The 24,400-nt window shown below is 38.0% G+C and overlaps 1 protein-coding gene across 1 annotated transcript in view; it reads left to right on the forward strand.

The window, feature by feature from the left end:
* Positions 1 to 658: 658 nt before the first annotated feature.
* The window catches only part of MAGI2 (membrane associated guanylate kinase, WW and PDZ domain containing 2), a 223,949-nt gene continuing 200,207 nt past the window's right edge, over positions 659 to 24,400 (forward strand). Inside the window, exons 1-3 of the mRNA XM_021709136.1 lie at positions 659 to 803; positions 15,980 to 16,011; positions 21,679 to 21,868. Coding sequence (XP_021564811.1) covers positions 659 to 803; positions 15,980 to 16,011; positions 21,679 to 21,868 — 367 coding nt within the window. The remainder of the gene's footprint in view (positions 804 to 15,979; positions 16,012 to 21,678; positions 21,869 to 24,400) is intronic.

A 24,400-nucleotide genomic window follows, 5' to 3' on the forward strand; every position in this document is an offset into this window, starting at 1 on the left:
GATCTCAGGATGAGGATGAAGCTGATTCACAGAAGATTACAAGTTTTCAGTAGTAGGAGAAGCGCTGGGGATAAAACAGGCTCATCCTGGGAGAGTGCCCCTGTGAGAGGAGACAAGGGGGTAAGAATAGAAAAAGCAGGTGTGGCAGATTCAGCAAAACAAAGTAGCACCCTTATCTTAGTAAGTAAGCTATCCAGATAGACAATGCTGGGCCTGCAGCAGTCACTCTATAAATATGCATTTGGTGATGAATAAGTAAATGAACAAGTGGGTCAATCATTGAGTGAGAAGTGAAGGGCAATTGGGGCTGAGGACTGCAAATGGTAGAGGTCAGGTTTAAAAAGAAAACACTACAAATTATTCTCATGCAGACAGAAGCTAAAACCATCAGAGTGAAGGAGACCCCAAGGGAACAAGTACAAAGTGAGAAAAAAAAGACTCAGGAATGAACCCTAATCTCATTAACAAGGTAGACCAGCACGTTCTCCATGAGCCTCTGTAAAACATTAGTCATCATTAGTCAGAGCAGCCCAGTCAGCAGGGGCAGCAGTTAGAAACACAGTTTGACCTTCATCCATAACAGAAGGAGAATAATGTTCCAGTCCCCCCTCACATGGGGAGAAGATGAGGACAGAGGAGGTATGAAGTGTCAGCTGTGATGAGGCACCAGATTCGGTTTGAGAAGGGCGCCAGCTGCAGAGAGACACAGTTGGGCTGTAATCCACTGGCTCTGACTGGAAAACATGGTTCTCGGTTTGTTAATTCCACTAGGAAAAAATCTAGAGCCAATCCCCACTGGAGAGGTGTGTAGAATCATCAGTGAGAATGAGCCTCGCAGTGCTAATGCGACTTCAGAAAGCAAACTAGAGCCGGGCTCGGTGGCTCAGCCTGTAATCCTGTGCTTTGGGAGGCTGAGGTGAGTGGATTGCCTGGGCCCGCAGGTTCGAAACCTGCCTGGGCAGCAAGAGCTCATCTCTACAATAAATCAAAAAAATCAGCCGGGCATGGTAGCGCATGCCTGTAATTCCAGCTACTTGGAAGGCTGAGGCAGAAGGATCGCCTGAGCCCAGCAGGTTGAGGCTGCGGTGGCCGGAAGCGGCCACTGCACTCCAGTCTGGGTGACAGAGTGAGACTCCAACTCAAAAAAAAAAAAAAAGAAAGCAAACTAGGCCCAAAGTCTGTGGGTGGGTCCAGGTGACACAAACACTTTGTCATATGCAGGTGACATATGTGGCATACGCTTTTTCAAACCCTATTTATCTTTAAAGGCCTCCATTGTTGGAGGTTTTTTTTTAAGTGATTTGAAGATGTTGGGAAATTATTTTTTAAAAATAAGCTGGCAAATTAATTGAATTCAATTCAACTGCAAAATATTGATTGTGGGATCACTTGAAGTTGATTGTTAACAATAAAGATAGCTCTGCTAGTGCAAAGCATGGCCCCTGCCTTCACTATTTTTTTGAGATTAAAACCAAAACAAAATATGGTCTTATTTAGCTTAAGTCAACTACTAGTGAGTTGAAGCACTGATTTACCCCTTCTCTGAAAAATTTACATCACTTCTGATATTTGAACCTACCTAGAGTGAAGCCATCAACCCTGTGATGATTCAGTGGGAAGCCTTCATGTCTACATCTGTAAAGACAGGACCCAGGAGCTGGAAGGTTCTCCATGGCTTCAACATGCTTATAGTACATGTATCACTTATAGTATGTTTCATGGCCCAACCATAGCACATTGCTGACAGCCCAGTAGACTCCTTCATTCTGTCATTTATGCAGTATGGTGACAGTTGTAGAGAGCTTTGTTCTCTGCCCAAGGACATCCAACTCTCCCGGTGGCATGTGTCTGTGTCTGTCCTGCCTTTCCAACTCTAGTTCTTCCCATGTGGGACTCCATAGGGTCTCTGAACTTTCTTTCCTAAGTAGAACAGCACCTTGGAAGGTTGCCCCTTATAGTAGTGTCTCTAAGAAGCAAATGCACATACAGTCATGATGTGCCTGGTAACTGATCCTCCACCACTACAACCCCTAGGTTACCAAGTGGTCACTGCTACTGGCCTTTTCTGTTCCAATGAATGCAAAGCCAACAAGCAACACACAAATAGATATTGCGGGTTGATGTGCTGACCTGGGAGATTTTAGGACAAGAACATGGCAATTAGCTATTTGCTAATTGCATAATAACCTGCCATCCTATTATGGCAGACTGGCGTAGGAAAAGAACTGGAGATTTGGAGTCAGAGAGGGTGAGGGCCAAGTCCAGGTTCTGCCGCTTCCCTCTTGCATGCCCATGATACCATCAGAACATCGGTGCCTTCTGTAAGATCTGTGTCATCATCCCTCCCCTGCCTCCTTCACCCAGAGCTCATAAGGAGTGTGACGATATATCCAAAGCTGCTGTCTACATGATAAACTGCTAAATATGAGATTTTTCTCACAGAGAAATAAAAATGGTAAGTATTGGTAAAAATGCATTTTGACGTTTCTTCTACTCATTCGACAAGTATTTACTGAGTCCCTAATTACACTAGGTACTGTGCTAGGAATTGGAGAAAAGCAGGTAGCAGCAGAGCCCCAGAGCTAGGTAAGGCTAGGAAAATGGATAGGAAACAGATTAAGGTTCTATGAGGGCTTTTCACTTTGTTCTTACAAACATGGGGAAGCCGATTACAGAGTTTTAAGTAGAGGAGCAACATGAGGAGATTTATGCTTTGAAAAGATTACTGTGACTACAATGTGAAGAACAGATGGAAGAGAGTATGAGCAGGTGGTAGGTAGATTGGCTGCAGTGGGCCAGACAGGGCCTGATAGTGGACTACTTAGATGCAGCACTGGACATGGGATTTGAGGAATATTTAGAAAATAATAACCACGGGACTTGGAATCAATTTGAATTGCAGTGGTACAAGTTACTATTGAAATATATTTGATGTTGTACTTAATCTTGGACTCAGAAAACAGTTCAAATTATGTCCCAGGGTAAATGATATTTCATTAAAATATTATGACATGGATTACACTTGTCTCTGCACTGATGCAGGGACCAGGCATTGATACTATCATTGATGCTAGGCCTAATTATTGAAGCTATTACATGTTGTCTGCTTGATATCTTTATACTTTCAGTTAACACTGTGAATATTTCATTGTTTATATACCAGTAGGAAAAAAATTAGCATGTTTACCAGAAAACGGTACCAAAATGACAAAGCTAATGCCGATTATTACTGCTGTGCCTCTGAAGTCTATATCAGTCTGATTCATATTTTGTCCCATTAACCAAAGACACCCCACATGCTGTGCATCTTAAAGGTCAAATTTGTGGAAGAATTATTTCATTAGCAATACATTCACTCAACTCTTACAGTAATAAAAACATAGCCTCCACTTTAAGTCAGAATGGCAAAACATAATCCACCTACCACCCCTTTTTCCTCCTTTCTATAGCTAGGATTACTAATTGATAAAGATGATTTCCCACCGAGCCCTTGAGAATCGGTCTCAACACAGAACTCCAGGCAACCAGTCGACCAATTAGCATGAGAGTTGAGACTCACTTGCCATCTCCATTTTAATGCTATGTAAATCCCTTGTTCCTCCAAAATAATCACTCTAAGCACATATGTAGGTTTTCTTCCCACCACGGTATGGTTTGCCTGTTTTCATTCACAGCATATGCAACAGATACTATTGATGTTCACTTGTATCCTCTCAGCTGACCCAAGTTTACTGGCAGCTGCTTCCTCAGTCTTAAGACACAACTCAGAAATGCAAATGCAGGAGAGTTAACACCTGAGAAGAGCAATCCTTATCCCCCATGTTCTTGTAGCTTCTCAGAAGGTCCATGTGGGCATGCCTAGTTGCTCACAGTGATAATCTATACATTGGTGTGTTTGCCTTCTCTGACTCACTTTCCTCATTGTTTATTTTGAGTTTCTTGGCCTTGTCTTAGGGTCTGCTTTTGTGAGAACCCAATCTAAAATGGCATCCATGATCATCTTTTGTCTTTGTGTTATGTAAAATATTGATTCATAAACAGCCCTCAGAAGATTCCTCCTAATGATCCACGGACTGAGTTGCAAACTGTGACTCTCCACACCACAGCACACCCATCTGAATCATCTTTCTTCCTCTCTGGGAAGGTCTACAGAAGAACCTGGGAGATAAAAAAAATAAACAAGGAGAAACAGAAAAATCAATTACCCCAAGAAGTGTCACTATAAAGCAAATAACATTTTAATGTCAGTCTTTGCAACTTTTGTTATTCAAAAATACATTGCAAGAGTAATCCTACAATGATTTTTGAACTTTATCTCCACCAGCAGTACCAAGCGGTGCTAATCAAGGAAGCCATTGTCTTAAATGAAGGTTGATCTTAAACCTTAACTGGTTAAGTTAGTTAAAACAAGAAATAAACATCGGTTCTGCCGTATACTCCATACCTTAGCTTTTAAAAAGTCAGGGATCCAGATATATGAACATAGAGAAGTAAAGATAGAAATAAAACTGCTCTCTACATTAAAAGATTATGCTACTAAGAAACTCCATTTAAAGTCACATCAGCCCAAAGAGTAGCCCCAGTAAAGTGCCAAGATGACATCGGAGACATACCAGGGATTCACAGATTCTAACAATGATAGATTTTTTTTTTAAATGCAGCATGGCACCTATAACAAAATAGTTAAGCATGTACAAAAGGGATGATTAGCCTTGAAGATTAGGAGGAAGAACATGAACTAAAAAAGACGTACTGCAGAAAACAAGAAATTGAGAAAACATGCTTGGAATCCTCAGATGCTAGAAGATATAATATGTAAGAATCAGAAGCAGGCAGAGCAGGCTAAACTGCAAAGACTACAAAAAATGATGCTTGATAAAATAAAAAGACTGAAAGAGACAAATCTGTGAGTTTGGAATTACCTCAGAAGGTTAAAACATTCATTACCACCAGTAAGAAGCAGGACTGTTACTGCAAGAAGTTAATGATGTAGAGGTCAACATGAGGAGTTCTCCAGTTATGGAGCCACAGGTCTCAAGTCTCACTCCAGGTCAGGCATGGTGGCTCAAGCCTGTAATCCCAGCACTTTGGGAGACTGAGGCAAGAGGATTGCCTGAGCCCGGGGGTTTGCGACCAGTCTGGGCAACTTGGTGAGACCTCTTCTCTACAATAAATCAAAAAATTAGCCAGGCATGGTGGCTCACGCCTGTAGTTCCAGCTTCTTGGAAGGCTGAGGCGGAAGTATCACCTGAGCCCAGCAGGTTGAGACTGCGGTGGCCGTAAGTGTGCCACTGTACTCCAGTCTGGGATACAGAGTGAGACTCCAACTCAAAAAAAAAAAAAAAAAAACACAAAAGTTTCACTCCACCCAACAGCAATCACATGGACATTACCGGGCCAGTAATTCTGGTTTTGATAGGCTGTATCCAATAGGAAGGCCAAACCTGGGCTGGGGAGGTAGGGAGAGTAGTACGTCAGAGTTACCAGGGAAGGGAGAAGCAGTGAACCAGGAAACAAAAGCTTTGACTGTAACCTCTTGGAGGAGAATGAAGCGACATGTCACTCTTTGATAAATACTGATATTAGGGAGTCAAAGGACCAAGAAATTAAGGAGACTAATAAAAATAGTCAAGATCAAGTCTACAAATGATAAGATACCCTTTGACCAGCACTTCCCAAATGTTCACATAAATCATCTGGGGATCTTGGTAAAATACAGATCTGATTCGTAGGTTGTGGGTCTGAGATTCTGGATTTCTAATAGGCTCCCAGGTGAAACTTTGCAGGTCCTCGGACCATATCTTGAATAGAAGACTTCAGAAAAAACCTGAAGCAAATGATCTCATTATATTCCAGGAAGAATTGATGAAGAAAAATTCACACCTATACATAGCCTAGCAGTTTATAAGGCATTTTACAGGATGAAAAAGACATTATACAATTATTCAGGGAGGAAAATGAAAAGTTACTTGCAAATAAAAAGTGGGCAGATCCAAGCTTATCCTTTAGAAACTTGTCTTCTAAATGTTAGAGGACAATAGGAAAATCTCATGAAGTTTGAAAGAAAGTTTTGATCAGTTTCACTTGTTAATGAAACTAGAATTTTATGGAAATGCTTAGAAAAGATGCTAGCTATACAGATTTGCTATTGCTGCCATAATATATTCCTTACCAATATAGTGGCTTAAAACAGCACAAACATATCTTAAAGTGATGTAGGTCAGAAATCCACACACAGGACTCACTGGGCTAAAACTGAAGTGTCAGCACAGCAGTGTTCTTTTCTCTAGTCTCTAGATGAGAATCCATTTCCTTGCCTTTGCCAGTTGCCAAAGGCCTCCTATATCCCATAGCTTATGGCACCTTTCTTCTATCTTCAGAGCTAGCAACAGCAAGTCAAGGCCTCCTCATGCTACCACCTCTCTCCATCTACAGCCAGGAAAGTTTCCCTGCTTTTAAGGACTTATGTGTTTGGATTGGTCTCGACTGGGTAACACAAAATACTCCTCCCATCTTAAGGTTCTTAGCCTTAATCTGTTTGGCAAATTCTTTTTTGCCTTGTAACCTATGCATAGGTTTTGAGGATTAGGATACAGACATCTTTGCAGGGGGGCACTCTTCTGTCTATCATACCAAACATGTGCTGTTTCTGAAAAAATTTATTTGAGGATACACACTAAGAGAGGAATCAAAATTCAAAATCAAAAATGAATTTCCAGTTACCGTGGATAAATCTAAGTAATCGTTATATAAATAGTTTCAGGAAAATGAAAAGTTAGAAACAATTCATAAATCCATAATGGTGACATACTTATTGAAACTGGGGATATACTTATATGCGAGCAGAGGAACTGTGGAGTAAGGTTAAAATGAGCTACCTTCTCATCTAACCAAGATCTGGAGGAATTGGAATTTAGTAGAAAACCCTAATGAGATTAAAGCAATGAAGGAAAGAGATAAAGCAAATCAAAACAAATCACAGTTCATATAGCAAAAGTCAGCTTAAAAGAGCTTCACAAGGCCAGGCACGGTGGCTCACACCTGTAATCCCAGCATTTTGGAAGACCAAGGTGACTTCATCTCTACAAAAAATAAGCTGGATGTGGTGGTGCACATCTGTAGTCCCAGCTACTCAAGAGGCTGAGGCAGAAGGATTGCCTGAGGCCAGGAGGTCAAGGCTGTAGTGAGCCAGGACCATGCCACTGCATTTCAGTCTGGGCAACAGAATGAGACCCCAACTCAAAAAAGAGAAAAAGAGAGAGAGAGAGAGAGAGAGAACTTAAAAGGAAGCTTAAAAGAACATAACACTTAAAAAATGCATCTGTTGTGGCAATAAACTGTTAAACACCTTTCTGGAAAGCAGAACTCTGTTTTGTACAAACAATTCAAAATGCATCAAAAGCATTTAATAGAACAATGTCCCATTTTATATTGATAGAATGCAAGGTGTATCATTATTATTTAGTTATCATTAAAATAATTCCTGTTATTATCCTTACTTTGTTACAGATAAAGAATCTGAGCCTTTGAGAGGTTTAGGGGACTTAATCATAGTCATGCAGTTTTGACCCCAAAGCAAATCCAGGGTCTCCTTTGGAGCCCAAGAGTTAATCCTGATAGTATATGTCCTCCCACATATGAGACCACAGAGCTAGTGAAAGGTGGAGCTGGGACTAAAACTCAAGTCAATTTTACCACATATTCTGGGTGCGTACCCTCGCACTATACCACCTCAGGAATTGTTTTTCTGCTTACATCTTTGCTTCATACACAGGACTTCTGCAGACTCCCATTGATTTTGCCACTTCCTGCCACTGTAAGTTCTCTGCCTAGTCCCATCCCTGCCCTGTGGGGCAGATTGTCACTGATAGATTTGCCCCACCCTCTTGATAAGTACTTGGCTACCTCCTTCTCTTTCAGATATGGTGAATTCAACCCCTGGTTTTCTAGATCCCATTTTCTCTCCTCTCCTTTTGAAACAATTCAACCAATTATCCCCTTTCCTCCTGAATCTTCAAACTCTGTCTCTGCTCAGGTTCCTTCTCATCTGAATGTAAGAGTGCTTATTCCACCTCAACGAAATCCTCCCTTCATGGGAGGCTATTTCCCCCCATAACCATTATTGTACTGTTTCTGTAACCCAACAGCCATTTCTTAGTTCCACTTCCTCACCTTCCATTCTTTCAGACCCACTGAAATCTGATTTCTGGTTTTTCTTAGCAATTAAACTGCTTCCACTGAAGCCACCAGTGAACCCCCCGTTTGACATACCACTAAAAGCCTTGTTTTATTGGCTCTCTGTTACTATTCAAATACTTCACTCATTCTTCTACAAACCCTGAGAACTTTACTTTTCATGCAACATAATTTCGTTGCTCTAAGTTTTACCTGACACATTATATCCCTAGCACCAGACAAAAGAGCCAACTACTACGGGACTTCTACACCTGAACCCAAACCCACTTTGGTGCCAGCTTCAAAATGTAGTTCAAACTACATTGGAACCCAGACTCCCAAAGCACCTCAAACGTATTTTGTCTATAACCTATCTTGCAGGACTCCACTCAAAAATGCCTCTTTTCCACATCCTTTACCTCTGCTAATTAACACCTTCGTCCATCCAGGATTTTCAAACTAGAAGTCATCACAGACTTTATCTTCTCCTTTATATCACTTCTCCACCCCCAGAAACTCACTGGGCCTCATCAGTTCTCCCAAGTATCTCATGGCTCTGTCTGTTTATTCTACCCTTCTCATTCAAATAGATCTATTAAAGTATCCACTATGTGTCAGGTATTTGCTAAGTACTGGGAATACTATGAAGAAAATAGGTATGATCCCTCCACTGATGGAATTTATGCTCTAATGGGGGAGATGGACATGAAACTAATAATTCAAAAATGTAATTACATAAATATAATTTTATAAATATACTGACAAATGGTGCCACAAAAAGGGAAAACATAGGATGGAATTTAAAAGAACAATAAAGAACTTTGATTGAAAATGAAAGGTTAGGGACATCTTCCCTGACAAAGTAAAACTTAAATCCAACATAGCTATGTGAAGAGAAAAAAAAGAGTAGGTAAATGAAGGAGATTATGCAAAGGCCCTGTGAATAAGAAAAGCCTGGTTTTCCCAAGGAACTTTAGTGAGGTGACTGGAGGGTAGATAGGGCCATTTTATTCAGAGCCTTGTAGATTTGAGGTTTTATCTTAAGTGTAATAGGAATCCATTTGAGGATTTTTTTTTAAGGCATAATCAAATTAAGTAACACCATCAAATTTGCTCCTGATTCAGTTCAAGAAAGAGATTATAGGTTGTGAATTTAAATGGTGGACATGGAGGTAAAGAGAAGTGAATTTGCACTAGATTTTGGAGATAGAATAGATAGAATTTGGTGACAAGGAATAAGGGAAGGGGAAGTATGAAGAATAACTTTCAGGTTTCTTTCTTAAAAGCTCAGAGAGCAGAAAGACAGGTAAAATTTCCCACAATAAGGAACACTGAAGAGAAGATTTGGGAGAATAGATCAAAGCCACCACTGTTGTGTTGAATTTATGATGCTTGTAAGACACCAACAACTCAATAAATATTTATTTAATGTTGGTATAAAATACCAAAGCAGATATTTCATCTGTCTGGAATTACTTTTTAAAATGTTTCTAGATGGGTTCCTCAAACAAACAAACAAACAAAAATACTATACATTCATCATTTTTTATAAAAACTTCTTAGAACCGGATTTTTCTATTTGCAAATATTTGATAGCCTTCCATGCTTTCTTTGCCATCTGTTTACAATGTGCCATAAACCCAGAGCAGTTTTCTCTCGTCGTTGCCCTTGGTCTTGTTCAGAACATAAATAAAAAGCTCTTTGTAGTTGTTATTTTCTGCAAGACTCACCTCACTCTGAGTTTTAGCCTCCCTAGCACATTTCTTCCTCTTCCAGTACATTCCTTTATTCCTGCTTGAGGCTATTCACCTTGCCTGCTTTATTTTGAACTTATCCTTTATGTAAGTGAGTTTATCAGAATACAACATGTGCAGACTTATCCTTTTTAGATACTCTTTGGGATTACTTGAAATGGTTGGATTGCTCTCTTCATAAGGAACAAAGCCAGGGGGAAAATGGACAATTTTACAGTGTTTACAAGAAAAACACTTTTATTTAAAAGATACAGAAAGTAACATTTTTTTTAAGTATGGCAAAGAAAGCCTCAGCTTCTCATATTAAAAAAAAAAGAAAGAAAGAAAGAAAAGAAACGAATTCTCCAGGTCAAAGATGGCAGGCATGTGAAATGTCCTTTGGAACTTGGAGGCCTTGCTTGGCTAAAACATGGTGGTACAATGTTTGAGTACTAACAGCAGTGTACCTTCCATGCTCGCTTAAGGGACAGGTCCTTTCTCAGCCTAGGTCAGTTTCATTAGGAAAAATTCCTCTTTTACCTACTTCAAATAGCTTAAACAAATTATCCCAAGGAACTGCGGGGCTTAACCCATTTAATGAATTTTAATAAGAAATACTTGAGTCAGTCAAAAACCAGAAAAAAAGTGAATAACATTGAACTAATTTTAATGGAAATTAGCTCATTGCCCTGCTGGCTTACATTTACCAAAGGCTGAATTTTTGATGGAAAGCTTAGGTCTGTTTGCCAGGCTGTGGGAAAATGGGAGGATCTTTAAATTAAAGATTAACTTTATTAGTGACATTTTCTCCCTCAAATTAACCCTAAATGGAGATTCTAAAAACCCTGGGGCTTTTTTTCCTCTTTGGGAAACTTTTATAGTTTCCTCTATTAAGAGTTTCTCACAGTCCCTGAAATATTTTCAGAAATGTAATAGACATGAAAATTCCCTTTATTCCCTACAATCCTTTATAAGAAAGACTAAGTTAAGGGTGGAAGCATCTGTGTGGGCACTCAGGTGAGTTTCTTGTCCTCCAGGTAGGTATCACAAGAACTGTGGGGGAGGGAAATTCTTACTCTCTTTTTTTCCTCTCTCTCACATGTGAAATATTTATACTTTTGTTCTTTCTTTTTACTTTTTCCTCTCTTTTTTAATTGCTTTTAAAAATGTCTAAAGTGTGATAAAATATAGAGAACCTAAAATGACCCTCTTAACCACATTTCAGTGTACGGTTCAGCAATGTTCAATATGTTCCAAATGTCATGTTTCTTTCTTTTTTAAGCAATACAGAATGTACACCTTTTGATAACCTGGAGCATGGAAATCCACAGTGAAATAGGTCTTTATTTCAAAGTGGTCCCTAATCTTTTTCTGATGCTTAAAAAAAGAGAGAGAGAGAGAGAGAGAGAAATAGAAAGCGCTTCCCAGCATCTCTATCATTTTTGCTAACTGAAGAATCCCCTATAAAACACATGAAATTGTAACAATAAGCTTCAACACAAGAATCCAATGTTCTAGCAGATATTTCTGCTGAAAGACAAACAATTTCACATTCTGCACATATGAGCTCAGTATCTCAACTGGAGTATGGAAGCATGTTGAAAGATTTAGTTTTGTTTGGGAAACTTCCTTAAAATCTCAGATAGTTGTCTTGGCAGTCTTCCAAATTGAAAATATCATGATGAGTTAAAACTGTGCTTCATTGTATTTTGATCCATTATTTGAATTGGGGTGATTTTAAGAAAGGTCATTAATTTGTTGCTCTGTGAAAATGAATAGTAACAATAATACTCTTCACTCAAACACATACCAGCAAGAGGTTCTCCCCTCAGAGATACTATAGATATATTGATATTCTTTCCTAGGAAAAGTAGGTCCTGAAAAAAGTCACTCTGTTAACCTTTCTGCTTGGGAAAAGGCAATGTGCTGACCAATCATCAAGCAATTTGAAAATGGTTCTTTGTGGCACTAACATTGGCCACAGAGTTTATCTCATGCGTTAAGACCTCATTCCAGGCTACAGATGACAGCCAACACAATCCAATGATCTGTACAGCAAATGAAATTTTCTGAGGCTTTTCTAAAGCAAGACTCCTGACAAAAAGGAAATATTACATATTTTCTGGGGGTTTTGTTCTGAATGAATGGATGTTACTATTGTATTTTTATTTTTATTTTTAAATGTTTACCTAGGACACACACATACATAAATTGTTCCCTATATAGAATGACCAGATTTAGCAAACAAAAATACAGAATTTCTAGTTAAATTTAGTTTCAGATAAATAACAAATAATTTTAATATAAGCATGCCCCATGCAATGTTTCATGCTATATATGAGACATACTTATACTTTAAAAAGTATTCACTATTTATCTGAAATTCATATTTAGTTGTATACACGTTTTATCTAGCAATCATATTTCTAAAGTTCATTAAAAATTGTATTTAGTTGATATGTAGAATTTAATTTAAATTTTAATAATAAAATCAATGTCGTCTTCTCTCTTTTGTCGTTTTCAAGTACCAGCATTTCTTGTCTAAACTATTTGCATTTTGTGTCATTTCTCTGCCCATCTCACTGTGCTTTTTAGGTGTAAAATTACTAATACATTTTACTTTTATTTCTGGTTCCAAAAAAGACAGGTTATAGAGGTATAGTTCAGTTTTGTGCTTTATATTAAAGTGCATCTATTGAAAAAATAAATTGTAAAAGTACATCTAACTTTCCTTATTAGCTGCATCTAAATTTTCTCACTTATTCTATTTTTTTAATTTCATATCCCTACCCATGTTGCATTTAGCTTATAACTATGTCTTGAAGTCTTTTGCTTTTGTTGTCATTTCTACACACACACACACACACACACACACACACACACACACACACACACACACACACAGTTGCTGTGGATAAAAGTCAATAAATGAACAGTATGAAAAACATGAGTCAAGTCATTATAAGGAAGTTTTAATCCCACTGAAGAATTCTGATATACAACTTTCTATAGAAGTCAGGGGGAAAGAGCAGAAACTAAAACATAAAGGAACAATTGCTATTATTTTAAAGAAAAAAACTCTTTTTCTATAAGCTGATTTTGGAAAGAGGGCTACCTTAGCTCAGAAAGGCTTAAGAAATAGTTGTCTATATCTCTGCTCCTGTCTTCCTGTGAAGATGAGTGGTGAGAAGTTCAAAAATACGTCTTGGCAAAGCAAACCTAACAAAACGCTTAGGCCAAAGAAAGGCTAGGACTTCAAGAGAGGTGTAATGATTTCTGGAAACCAGAAGAATAGTGTCTTGATGGTCTGTTAGGTGAACAGCAAGAGTGAAACTTAGCAAGAAATTTTTAAATAATTGTCCAGAAATTATTCCTTCCATGCCGAATGTGGATATTCACCACACAACACACGTATATGAAAATTTCCTAGATCTCAGAAGTCTTAATGTCGTTTCTGTGATCGATCTCCTACCAGAATAATTTCAGAAATAAGCTCAATATTATAACTGGAATGTCTCTTAAAGGATTTAAAAGTTTTGATTAGGTGTTTGGTGTTTTAATTTAAGGCTTCATTGGAATAGACTAGATTTCTTAGAGGGGCCATCTCCACAAAAAATGTATAGTGCATTTATAATATGTAATAGTTTGACCCACAATTATCAATGAAGTTGAGCAGAAAATTGGAGTTTAATCACATAGAAAACTTGATCTTCTGTCTTAATCAGGGCCAAATTGAATATATCCAAAATACGTGTTTTCTATTCAGTCTTAATTTAAGTGGTTACAGTATGAATGATAATTTGCCAAAGAAACACAAAGGTAACATATTTATTTTTTAAGAAAATCTATTCTGATGCTGTTTACTCCCTAAAATTACTTGCTTCTTTTTGACGATGACTCAAAAAGGACAACCACTGCCTCAAAAATTGAAGCCTCTGCAGTACAACTCAGCACTAGAAATAACCCAGAAACTGCCATAATGGAAGAGTAAGAAGTTCTGGGTCACACCAATGGTCTGAGGTCAGACTGAAAGAGTCAGCCTTAAAAGAATGAGGAGTCCAAGTGCCTATGATGAAAGGTGGTCAAATTAAACACCCTCTCTCATCTGTCCATGACCAAGTTCCTGCTTATGCCATTTTAGTTCTGGCACCATAACTGCTGGGAATTCAAACGATTATACAGGTGCCCCATACGAGGAAAATGATCTTTTAAGGCACCCTCCTATGTGGAGGCGAGAGCTTTATAATAGAGGAACCATTTTCAATACTTCTGAATCAAAATTCAAGAAATTTCTAGCACCTATTAAAAGTGGAATAGTATCTATTCAAAATCAGTTTGGGGATTGCAGAAAGAAAGTAACAACATAAATCAAGTAAAGGAAATAATTGAATGTTTTGACATTGTGAAAATATATAAATGATACCTCTTCTCAAAAGAAATGTTATTGGCAATTTCATAAAGCAACAAATAAATTTTATCCTTCACTGAAAATAATGGTTAATTGGTCAATAGATTATTTTTTTTTAACTTTTTAACTCATAGTCTAATTGTTTTCAGTGGCATTTTACAAAATGAATCAAGGAGATAAAGGTATTTATTTATCTGTAATTTTACCTTGCAACTCTTTCCAAAAAGGATGTGATTAAATCCTATAATTAAATTATAATTAAACTTCACAGTGAACAGAATTGTTTTATTAAATGGAAAGAGAGATAAGAACAGAATGTGTGAGACAGAAAGAAAGCTAATTCTAACAAGCTTCTTGAGTATGATGATTAAATTTAACTCTTCATTTTAAGGAAAGCTGAGAAATATGATAGATTGTATAGTTTTACTATTTTCATAAAACCAATCATCAATTCTTTACAACAGTGCATTGAGTTGCAATTAGTATTTTTGTCATGCCTGAGTTCAATTGTTTAAAGTATGTAGGTAATTGTGTGTCCAGATTTCTTTAGATACTTCTTATAAACGGAAATAGGAATGGTTGTCAACTATTCCTGTTTTGTACAAGTATGTTTTAAAGATGATAAGCATAGAATGTGGCATGTTTTCAGTATTCATCTTTATGAGACATTTTGACAAACAATTTAAGTCTTAACACCTAATATTAACTTGAGTGAAAATTGTTGAAAAAGGAAGATATATGAAAAGTTGTAATCTTATTTTATATACTTGATTAAGTTTTTGGTTGCTAGGATCAGTATATGGCAAGTTTCTTCTCCCTGCATTGTTTTAAGCTTGTTTTGTTGCCTTTTAAAAAACTAATTCCATGAAATAAAGTAATAATAAAAGAAAATGAGAATTAATCTGTCCTTACTTTAAATTATCTTAATAGCTATTTGGATCACAACAAGGTCAGTCTAATCGTCATACCATTTGTGATAACAGAAAGAGGTCAATACATTGAGAGGAAAAGGCTTTGATGATACATGATTCACTCAGTTAACAAACATTTTGAACTTCTTCATGGAAAACATTGTGCTAGCACTAGGGTACAAGGTTAATGCAATAGAAATCTACTAGAGAACATCTCAATGGGGAAACAGTCACATAAAAATTTATAGTAGAAACTCATTCATAATGTAGGTGCATATGTTATTTTATTTAAGAATAATAAAGGCTTATTGATTGATGTTTTACCAAAGAAAGCAGGTTAAAAAAACACAGAATTATTTCTTAAACTGAGCAAAGACATTTACCTTTAAAACTCTAAATCTCTATCTACATTCCTTCGCTCTCTCTCCCATTAAGGCTGTGTGACAGAAATCCTAAGAATGACTATTTTTAGGACTTATAACACAACTGACTGTTTGACATACTTCACTCACCTCTTCTGTGCCCTCAGAGTCTTCAGTTGGAAATAGTCTTAGAATCATTAAAAAAATTCCAGTGAAATTATTTGAACTCCTTGAAGAAAATGATACAAACTAGTAGAACTTTGTTGGTGTAGTTGTTGTTGTTTGCTGTTAACTAACTTAAAATCAATTACAGTTGCCATTATATCATGCCACCTGTGGGTGGTAGTGGGGTATATTTTCAAAGTTCAAATATTGTTTTCTTTATTACAGGTTTCTTTTCTCCATGGAAAACTCCAAAGCCTGTAAGTTGGAATTATTACACTTCTTTTTTCATTTCCTGTTACTGCTGCAATCCCATTAAATAAGAGTTGAATTGAGTGACCTCAAAATCCTTCACTTCTGAGATTCTGTGATGTCAAAAGAACAAATTCTCTGAGTCCTTTCATCTTGTATTTGTCCCACAAGTACAAGATCAACTCATCTTACTTTCCTCTAAAGACAATTCTTCCCTTTCTTTTAATATGCTTACAAAATGAGCATTAGCACTATTCTGACTAGTGTTCTTTTAAAATCTTTTGTTTTTTTCCCTGTCAGAAATACTGTAAAGTCTTTGTTACGTAAAATGTTTAGAAACACTAGGCCCAGGAGTCTTGACCTGCAAATTAAATCTGGTTCATAATAAATTTAACTCTTTATATATTTATATTTATATTTTACTGTCTACAGAGCGAAATATATATGTACATGTGTGTTGTGTGTATATCTATAACATATATATGTTAGCACTGTGTGTGTGTGTGTGTGTGTGTGTGTGTGTGTGTGTGTGTGTGTGTGTGTACAGTATTCACAGACTCTGGATACTATATTCTGCCAGACTCTATACAATATTCTGCCATATCTGGCAATCAAAGTGTTACTTCTGAGTCTTCTTCAGATACTGGATATCTCCATCATCATCTAACTTTTCTGGGTCTAGTTCTCCTGTAACATGCTAACATCTGTATGCCAATGTAGGAGACTGGTGGGTTTTAATAATCTTTTTTGTAAGACTAGGCTAGCCAAGTTGGTTTAGCAGGTAGAGATCATCTTTACGTGCCATTAGATTTAGACTACTAATTGCCCAAGTACCAAGAGCTGGGATTGGTTTTTTTGGGATCCCATTTTCTGGGGTGATAGAATATTCTACCCTAACAGGAATGTCTGAAGTCCATGACTGGCAGAGTACTGTGGCAAAGCTAAACACTGTCCCCAGGCATGTCCTCATCTAGGATTGGCTCATCTGGTCCACAGAGAACATCAAATGGGAAAACCTATTTAGGTTTAGCAGATTAGCTAGCAATGCATGTAATTTTGAAAAGAGGTATTTTTAAATGTTTAAAATGAAATTTTGTTTATTTTGATCATTGTCTAAGTAGCTCTTTCCTTTCACCACCAAACTTAAGTGTGTACTCTATGGTTATACACATCTTTATCTAATAAGGAACCTTGCAACCTCATTGTGGTGCTATAATTTTGCAATCTAGTGATTTCCTTATATGTACTACACTTAGACAAATTATGTCATTTGGTGTAATTACAACATTTGCTATCATTATAGTAATTACATTCATAGTCAATAATTCCAAAAAAGGTTTTATAGAACTCAGTGTACAATTAATCCTGAGTCCATGTATCTATACAAAAGCTAAGGCCTATACTTCCAGATCCAAGGCTGAATGAAGAAAGAGGGCTATAGATTTAATGTCCCCTGTGTGTCTACCAGAAAGTCTCTTTAGATTGAGGACCATAATGAGAGGAAGTATGGTATAATTGTTTAGGGTGCAGGCTGTGGAAGTATACTTCCTGGGTTCAAGTTTGGTTCCTCTTTTTACTAGCTGTATGACCTTGAACTAGCTGCTTAAGCTCTCATCTCAAGTTCTACATCTGTAAAATGGAGATAATAATAGTACCCCCTCTTCTATAGTTATAGTGAAGAGTCTATGAGTTAATCCATTAAAGTGTTTAAAACAATGCCTCTGTACATTGAGCTCAAAAGTATAACCTATTATCACCATAAGAAGCAGACCCTCCATGCATGAACTCTTAATATATTAGTCACTCTATGAAATGAACATACTGAGCTATTAACCAAAACAAGCATATAGCAATATACCCACAGTATATGGATTTATGTGCTCTCTCCTCTGAAGAGGATTGATGACATCCTTAGAATAAGGAAATCTTATCCTGGGTGAAATCTAACCTTCTCCTCATCCTATGTCACTTCCTGATGCTCTTCTGTTCCACTGATCCACATCTTACACTAATCCATGTCAAGATAGTCACTTCCTGTTTAACAAATAATGCACTATTTATAGTGAGTCTTCATTCTCTCCAACTGGAAAGGATAAAGTTCATTCTTCAAGTACAGAATCAAGCCAAATGCCTTCATCTTCCAGCCATGCCCAAAACAGTGAGGTTGGGGGGGTAAATTATCTGTTTCTATAAGAAGAAAACAAGTTCTAGACAGAGTATTTCACGAGGGGAAAATCAACCTTATTCACAACCCTTCTACTCCCAGTGTCCACCATAGAATCAGAAGCTGTGGTTAAAAAATTAAAAAATCATCTGAGCCCACGAGTTCGACACCCTCCCGGGCAACTTGACAAGACCTCGTCTCTATAATAAATCAAAAATTAGCCGGGCATGGTAGCACACACCTGTAATTCTGGCTTCTTAGAAGGCTGAGGTGGAAGGATCACTGGAGCCCAGCAGGTCGAGGCTGCGGTGGCCAGGAGCGTGCCACTGCACTCCAGTCTGGGTGACAGAGTGAGACTCCAACTCAAAAGAAAAAATTTAAAAATCAGCCATGACTATTAATAAATTTTTCTGTTTTACTGTTTGTTGCCTAGGTACGGAGTGTATGTTCAATCTGTCCATTGATATTTCAGTGGCTGTCCTTTCATATAGTTGAGCAGACATTTTTTTATTCACCAAGGCCAATAGTGATAACAATCTTCTTTCACATAAAGAAAACAACTTTATTTCCATTTTTTCTTACTCTAGTGAGATGTTTATAAATTGACCCAGATATGAACACCATGGGGACTGGACAGGAGAGGCCCGTAAGAGTCCTTGTTAAGAGATAAACAATTGGCAGGTAACATGAACTCTAGACAGGTTGAGGCCAGAAAAACACTAGGTAGATAGAGCAAGTTAGACCCTGGAAATGGGCAATCCAGGAGGTTCACGAAGGTAAAGAAGAACAGAGCGTCTTCGATAGAAAGCAGACATCCACAGACCAAGGTGTCTAAGGAAGTAAAGAGGAATCAACAGAATCTACCCTTCAAAAGATGCAGTAGGTCCAGCACAATAGCCCTAGCAAAGGGGGTGACCTCTGATCACAGGGCAGGTGATTTGCTCCACGGTCTTCTGGGTCAGAGCCACCGGGTAACAATTTGGAAGGAGTAGAGCAGGAGGTGGTGTAGAGTGGAACAGTAAGTCTGTTTTTTCATGGATGCAGTAATTTTCTGCTCTACAATCTCTTAAGAAACCCTGATAAAGTGACTCAAGGGTTAATAAATGTGACAGCAAGAAATTGTGAATGCTTTACTAAGCATGAACTGGATTCTTGACTAATTCTCCAATCTCTGTGCTACAGAAACTGTAGAATTTGTCAATCTGCCATAGCAACTTTCCTAAACAGTGCCCAAAGCATTATTTGTTCTGTAGTTTTAAGATTGTTTTTTAGAAATACCAATATTTTACCTGAAGCATGTTTGCGCCAATGACTGTACATGAGCAATACATATACCAGCAAGATACATGTGGGTATCAGATAACCCTCAGTGGAATATGAGAGAAAGAAATAGACATTTGCCAAACCCCTATAATGACAAGTGGGATATTACAGCTCCTCAGACCATATTTCTGCTTTATTTACTTTTTAGCATTTAATATCTTATATTTTAAAACAGAGAACGTCACAGCCAGAATGCATCCACAAGGTGCCTAAAGTCAGTTAGTGAAAAATCATAGACGATATGCCTTTAACCACCAATATGGGTCTCCCACATTATAACAAAGTCACCCAGAATGGATGATTAAGGAAAACCAGAATGGCTTTCTATATGAGTTTTGCTATCAAATGAATTGTGAAGTATATATTTAAATTTTTCTAAATGTGAGCACAAAACCCACTGAGCAGAAACTTTACTAAAACTCTAACCATATTTTCCAATTATTCTTCCCAAAGGTGATATTATGTAAACAACCACTCCTATTAGTTATAGAAAGAAAAGAGGCCCATTTCTTTCCCAGTTTGCTGACTAAACTCGAACCCTTGACACAGTCTCACATGGGCAGGACAGGCCACAGAGATCTCTGGTATTACACAGTGCACAGGTGTAATTTGAAAACACTTGAGTACACGCCTCCCCCATCCCTCTCAGCTTTAAAATATTGATGATTGGCATATCAGAGCTGGAATCAGAGTCCTAACCAAAATAAAGCCTGTGTGAAAATAAAAGAAGGGCAATATAGTAGGGAACAGAACATTATGATCCTGCCAAGTTCAAATTGCATTGTATATCAAAATATTTTTAATTAACCGTATTTTATTTATTTCATTCATTCGCTAATAAACACTTTCTGAGCATTATTCAACAATGTGAAAGACACAGCCCTTGTCCCCAGCATGTGAAACATGGATGGGTAGACTCATAATCACAGTTGGGTGTGATAAGTGGATTGAGGGACAGGTAAAGGATGCTGTCTGAGCACCCAGAAAGGACAGGATAGTCAGCAAGGGTCTTCTAGGAAAGGAGACATCTCACTCAAATCTAGTAGCTAGGTAGAATGAGGGAAGGGGATGGAAGAGTTTATAATGAGTAAATTTTGCATATGGAAGAGAATAAAGAAAGTCTGCAAAGATTCAAAGGCAGAAGAGAATCTGATGGATCCTAGAGAATGAGCAGAAAGACCATCAGGCGATGTGAGAAAGGTGAGCAGAATCTGGGTCATGAGAAGCCCACCATGCCCCAGGACAGGGAGTTTGGCCTTTGTCCTGAGGACCGTGCTGACCCCATGCAGAATTTAGGCAGGAGGGAAACTAATCTAATTTTTATACACACTATAAGTTTATTCAAAGTAGAAAAGCGGAAGTTGAGTTTAAATGAGGCATCAGTTGATGAATGAAGGTGAAGTTGGCGGTACAAATAGGTGGTCTCAGCGAACCTGCATTTCTTTTTGATAAAAAATGATATTAGTTTCTGCATTGTCTATCTCATGATGCTATAGTGAGGATCAAAGAAGATCATGTATATGAAAGAGCATGATAAACCAGGAAGTACTCTATAGATTTTTTAAGAAATTGTATAGTATCAACATCAGTAGCAGCATTATGGGGAGAAATCACCAGATCAGTAGATGAGGCTTCCTAGAAGATTCTGAGCAATTCCTGAATCCTAGGTGATTGTATAATTATTCTCACAAACTGAAAGGGAAGTGACTGAATGTTCAAGTATAGGAGGTTGTTAAGATATGCGTAGGTGTCAAATGACTATGTGCAGACGATTTTAATCTTCTGCTTTAGTAAAAGTGATGCAATATATTGGGACCATCTTAGAAAAGGAACAAATAATACCATACATTTCTAAGCATTTACACATAAATTATCTTGAGACATGTTATGTTTATTTTATGGGGGGGGAAACAGAAAAATTAAGTGACTGGCTAAAGATTACCAGCTCATAGGTGACAAGGTTATATAAGCTATATGTAAGTTTACATTCAAAAATCAGGTTCCGCTTGCATTTATAACAGTCTATGATGTTTTATTATATAGAAAGAGAATCTTTTCTTTCAAGGTGTTTGTACCAAAGTTTTAAATGTTCCTGGAAGAAAAGTCTATAAGACAAGAAAGTCTAACTTAAAGGTGACAAAAGAGACAGCCAGGAAGAATTCATCTTCTCTGTTCTCTCACTTTTCAGATAATGGACCGATGGGAGAATCAAGGCAGTCCTCAAACGAGTTTATCTGCTTCGGCCATACCGCAGAACCTGCCCTTCCCACCCGCCCTTCACAGGAGTTCCTTTCCTGACTCAACAGAGGCCTTTGACCCACGGAAGCCTGACCCCTATGAGCTCTACGAGAAATCTAGAGCCATTTATGAAAGTAGGCGTAAGTGAAAGCCACATAAAACAAGGGTACATTAATAATAGCTGAGACCTTGCCAGGAGATATACTGAGACTGAATGATCTGGCAAGTTTTTGTATTCTGAGTTTCAAAAGTATCTCAAATGTAGAGCCAGCTGGTCTAAAATTATCTTTAAAAGCCTGTTGACTTTAAAAGTAAGCTTGTTATATCTTTCAGTTTTAAAATTTCTCTCCTATTTTTTCCCTGTAAGCCCCTGAGGAAAATCAGGAATCTATTGGGGAGGGGGGACAGTAGGAGGGGGGACAGTAGGAGGGGGAAGGTTGCTGGTTTTGTTTAAGTTACCAGACAGGGGAAAGAAATGTTTGGAATTTTTATCTGTTTAATCTCATCTTGAATCTAAAGCTTCAGGTTTTCTTAAACCTTAAATGCAGTCATTAAAGAAAGTAGGGCCCTGAGTAAAATGTCAGCCAAGACTTCCCAACTCACAATGATGAAATCAATTGCCTCCAAAAGCAGTACAGAGGCAGGTGTCAATCATCTCTGCCAGAGTCTTCTGCTTCTCATTTAATGCAATTGGGCACATTTGAACCTTCGGTCTTAAAATACCATGTAAACATCTGTCGTTGTATCTGAAGGTCTTTTAAAATTATTTCATTGCACTTTGTAAACATTAGAAGACAAAGCTTTTAATATTGCGTGCGCATTTGTTGTGCTTCTTTCCACCATTTTGTAGGTCATCTCCTCCACATGTTAGAGGACAGGAATCTAAATGGTATGAGTATACAACACGCAGTATAATCAGAACTTGAGTAGGTGATCAGAAAACCTAGCCTAGTAGAAGGGTTTCGTCCCTGGTGCTCCCATTTATGGACTGCTGATTTCCTTTGCTTCGGTGTTCTGCCAATGTCTTGTTTCCAGCTTTATCATCTGAAGCATGAATAGCAAGTTTTAAATTGTGTGATCTCAGAGGATCTCAAATCTGCTTACTCTTTTGATGAGCTAAAGAGCTGAGAATTATGCACCCAGCTGGTAAAGGGAAAAGCAGACATAATACCTTTTCCCCATCCTCTACAACCCTTTGTAGAAGTAATTTTTGTTGATAAAATAGTTAGGACAGCAGACCATTTGGAAATCATTTTTATCAAAATGAAACACCCCCGTACTACATACACACAATTGTGTGTGTGTCTGTGTGTGTGTGTGTGTGTGTGTGTGTGTGTGTGTGTATTAAGAATTAGCTACATCAGAGCCACTCTACTTCATTCTTCTTCTGGATGAACAACTGAAATATCTTTTTCTTTTTTTGAATTGGAGTCTCACTCTGTCACCCAGACTGGAGTGCAGTGGCACACTCACGGCCACCCCAGCGTCGACCTGCTAGGCTCCAGTGATCCTTCCACCTTAGCCTTCCAAGTAGCAAGAACTACAGTCACGTGCTACCACACCTGGCTTTTTTTTTTTTTTTTTGGTTTATTGTAGAGACGAGGTCTCACCAAGTTGCCTGGTCTGGTCTCGAACCTGTAAGCTCAGGCAACCCATTTGCCTCGGCCTCCCAAAGTGCTGGGATTATAGGCTGAGCCACTGAGCCTGGTCTAACTGAAATATCTTTAGAAGAGTCATCATTGGAATGTCTTTGCTGTAGTAGAGTAAGAAAAAAGTATCCATTTTTAGCTATATAATATAGTGTGTAAATTCAGTATATTAATGCTCATTAAACAAAAAAATTGAAAAGATTTTAGCACAGTTCTTAATACTGTTCATGCTTCAATAACCAAGTATTTATTGAATACCCACTGCTCTCAGCACTGTGAGGAGATACCAGAGATGAGTAATATGTCTTCCTCTCACATATGTAACTGGGGAATAAAAAGAATGAGTGTAAACAAGCAGAGAGCAAGACACAGCAGAGGCTCTAAGTTGGAAGGTGGAAACGCATTGCAGGATTGAAATATCATTCTCAAGTCCTTGGCTTGTTTAATTTTGTGGTTATATTTAAGGAGCATCAAAAGATGCCTCCTCCTGTTTTTTGTCTCTTCATTAGTCCTTTGCATTGCAGTTTCCTGGCCAATGCAAAACTTTATTATTCAAGAAAAGGTTGGTGTTTAACTCCAATTTTCTCTTTACGGTTGTCTGATACAGTTGTGCCCTCAGTTTCTGAACACGAATTGTACATGACCCTCTCTCAACTCTGCAAGAATTCTGATTTCTTCACCCAGCCCCTGCAATACTGTTTCTGTTCATTGCCTCTCCCCTCCTCACCTGTAACAAACCAAGCAAAGTCTCTCAGCCTCACAGAGCTTTCTTTTTCAGTCCTCCTCTGGGAGCTCTTTATCCCCGTTTCCCTCTGCAGCTGCAGGAGCAGCAAACATCCTGACTCCCCACCTCACCGCCTACTCTATGCTGGAGCACATTGGCGCCCTCACCTAGACCACTGCTGCTAGTGCCCTAAGCACACCCCTGCTCTCTTGTTTTCATCAGCTCTCTCTAATGTTTCTAAGGTCACAGTAATGTTTTCTGGGTCAAAACTCTCAGAAAGCTAAAAGAGGGCAAGCTCA

Source organism: Carlito syrichta, unplaced genomic scaffold (assembly GCF_000164805.1).
Source record: "Carlito syrichta isolate Samal-C Ts95f unplaced genomic scaffold, Tarsius_syrichta-2.0.1 Scaffold165773, whole genome shotgun sequence".
Taxonomy (NCBI): Eukaryota; Metazoa; Chordata; class Mammalia; order Primates; family Tarsiidae; genus Carlito; species Carlito syrichta.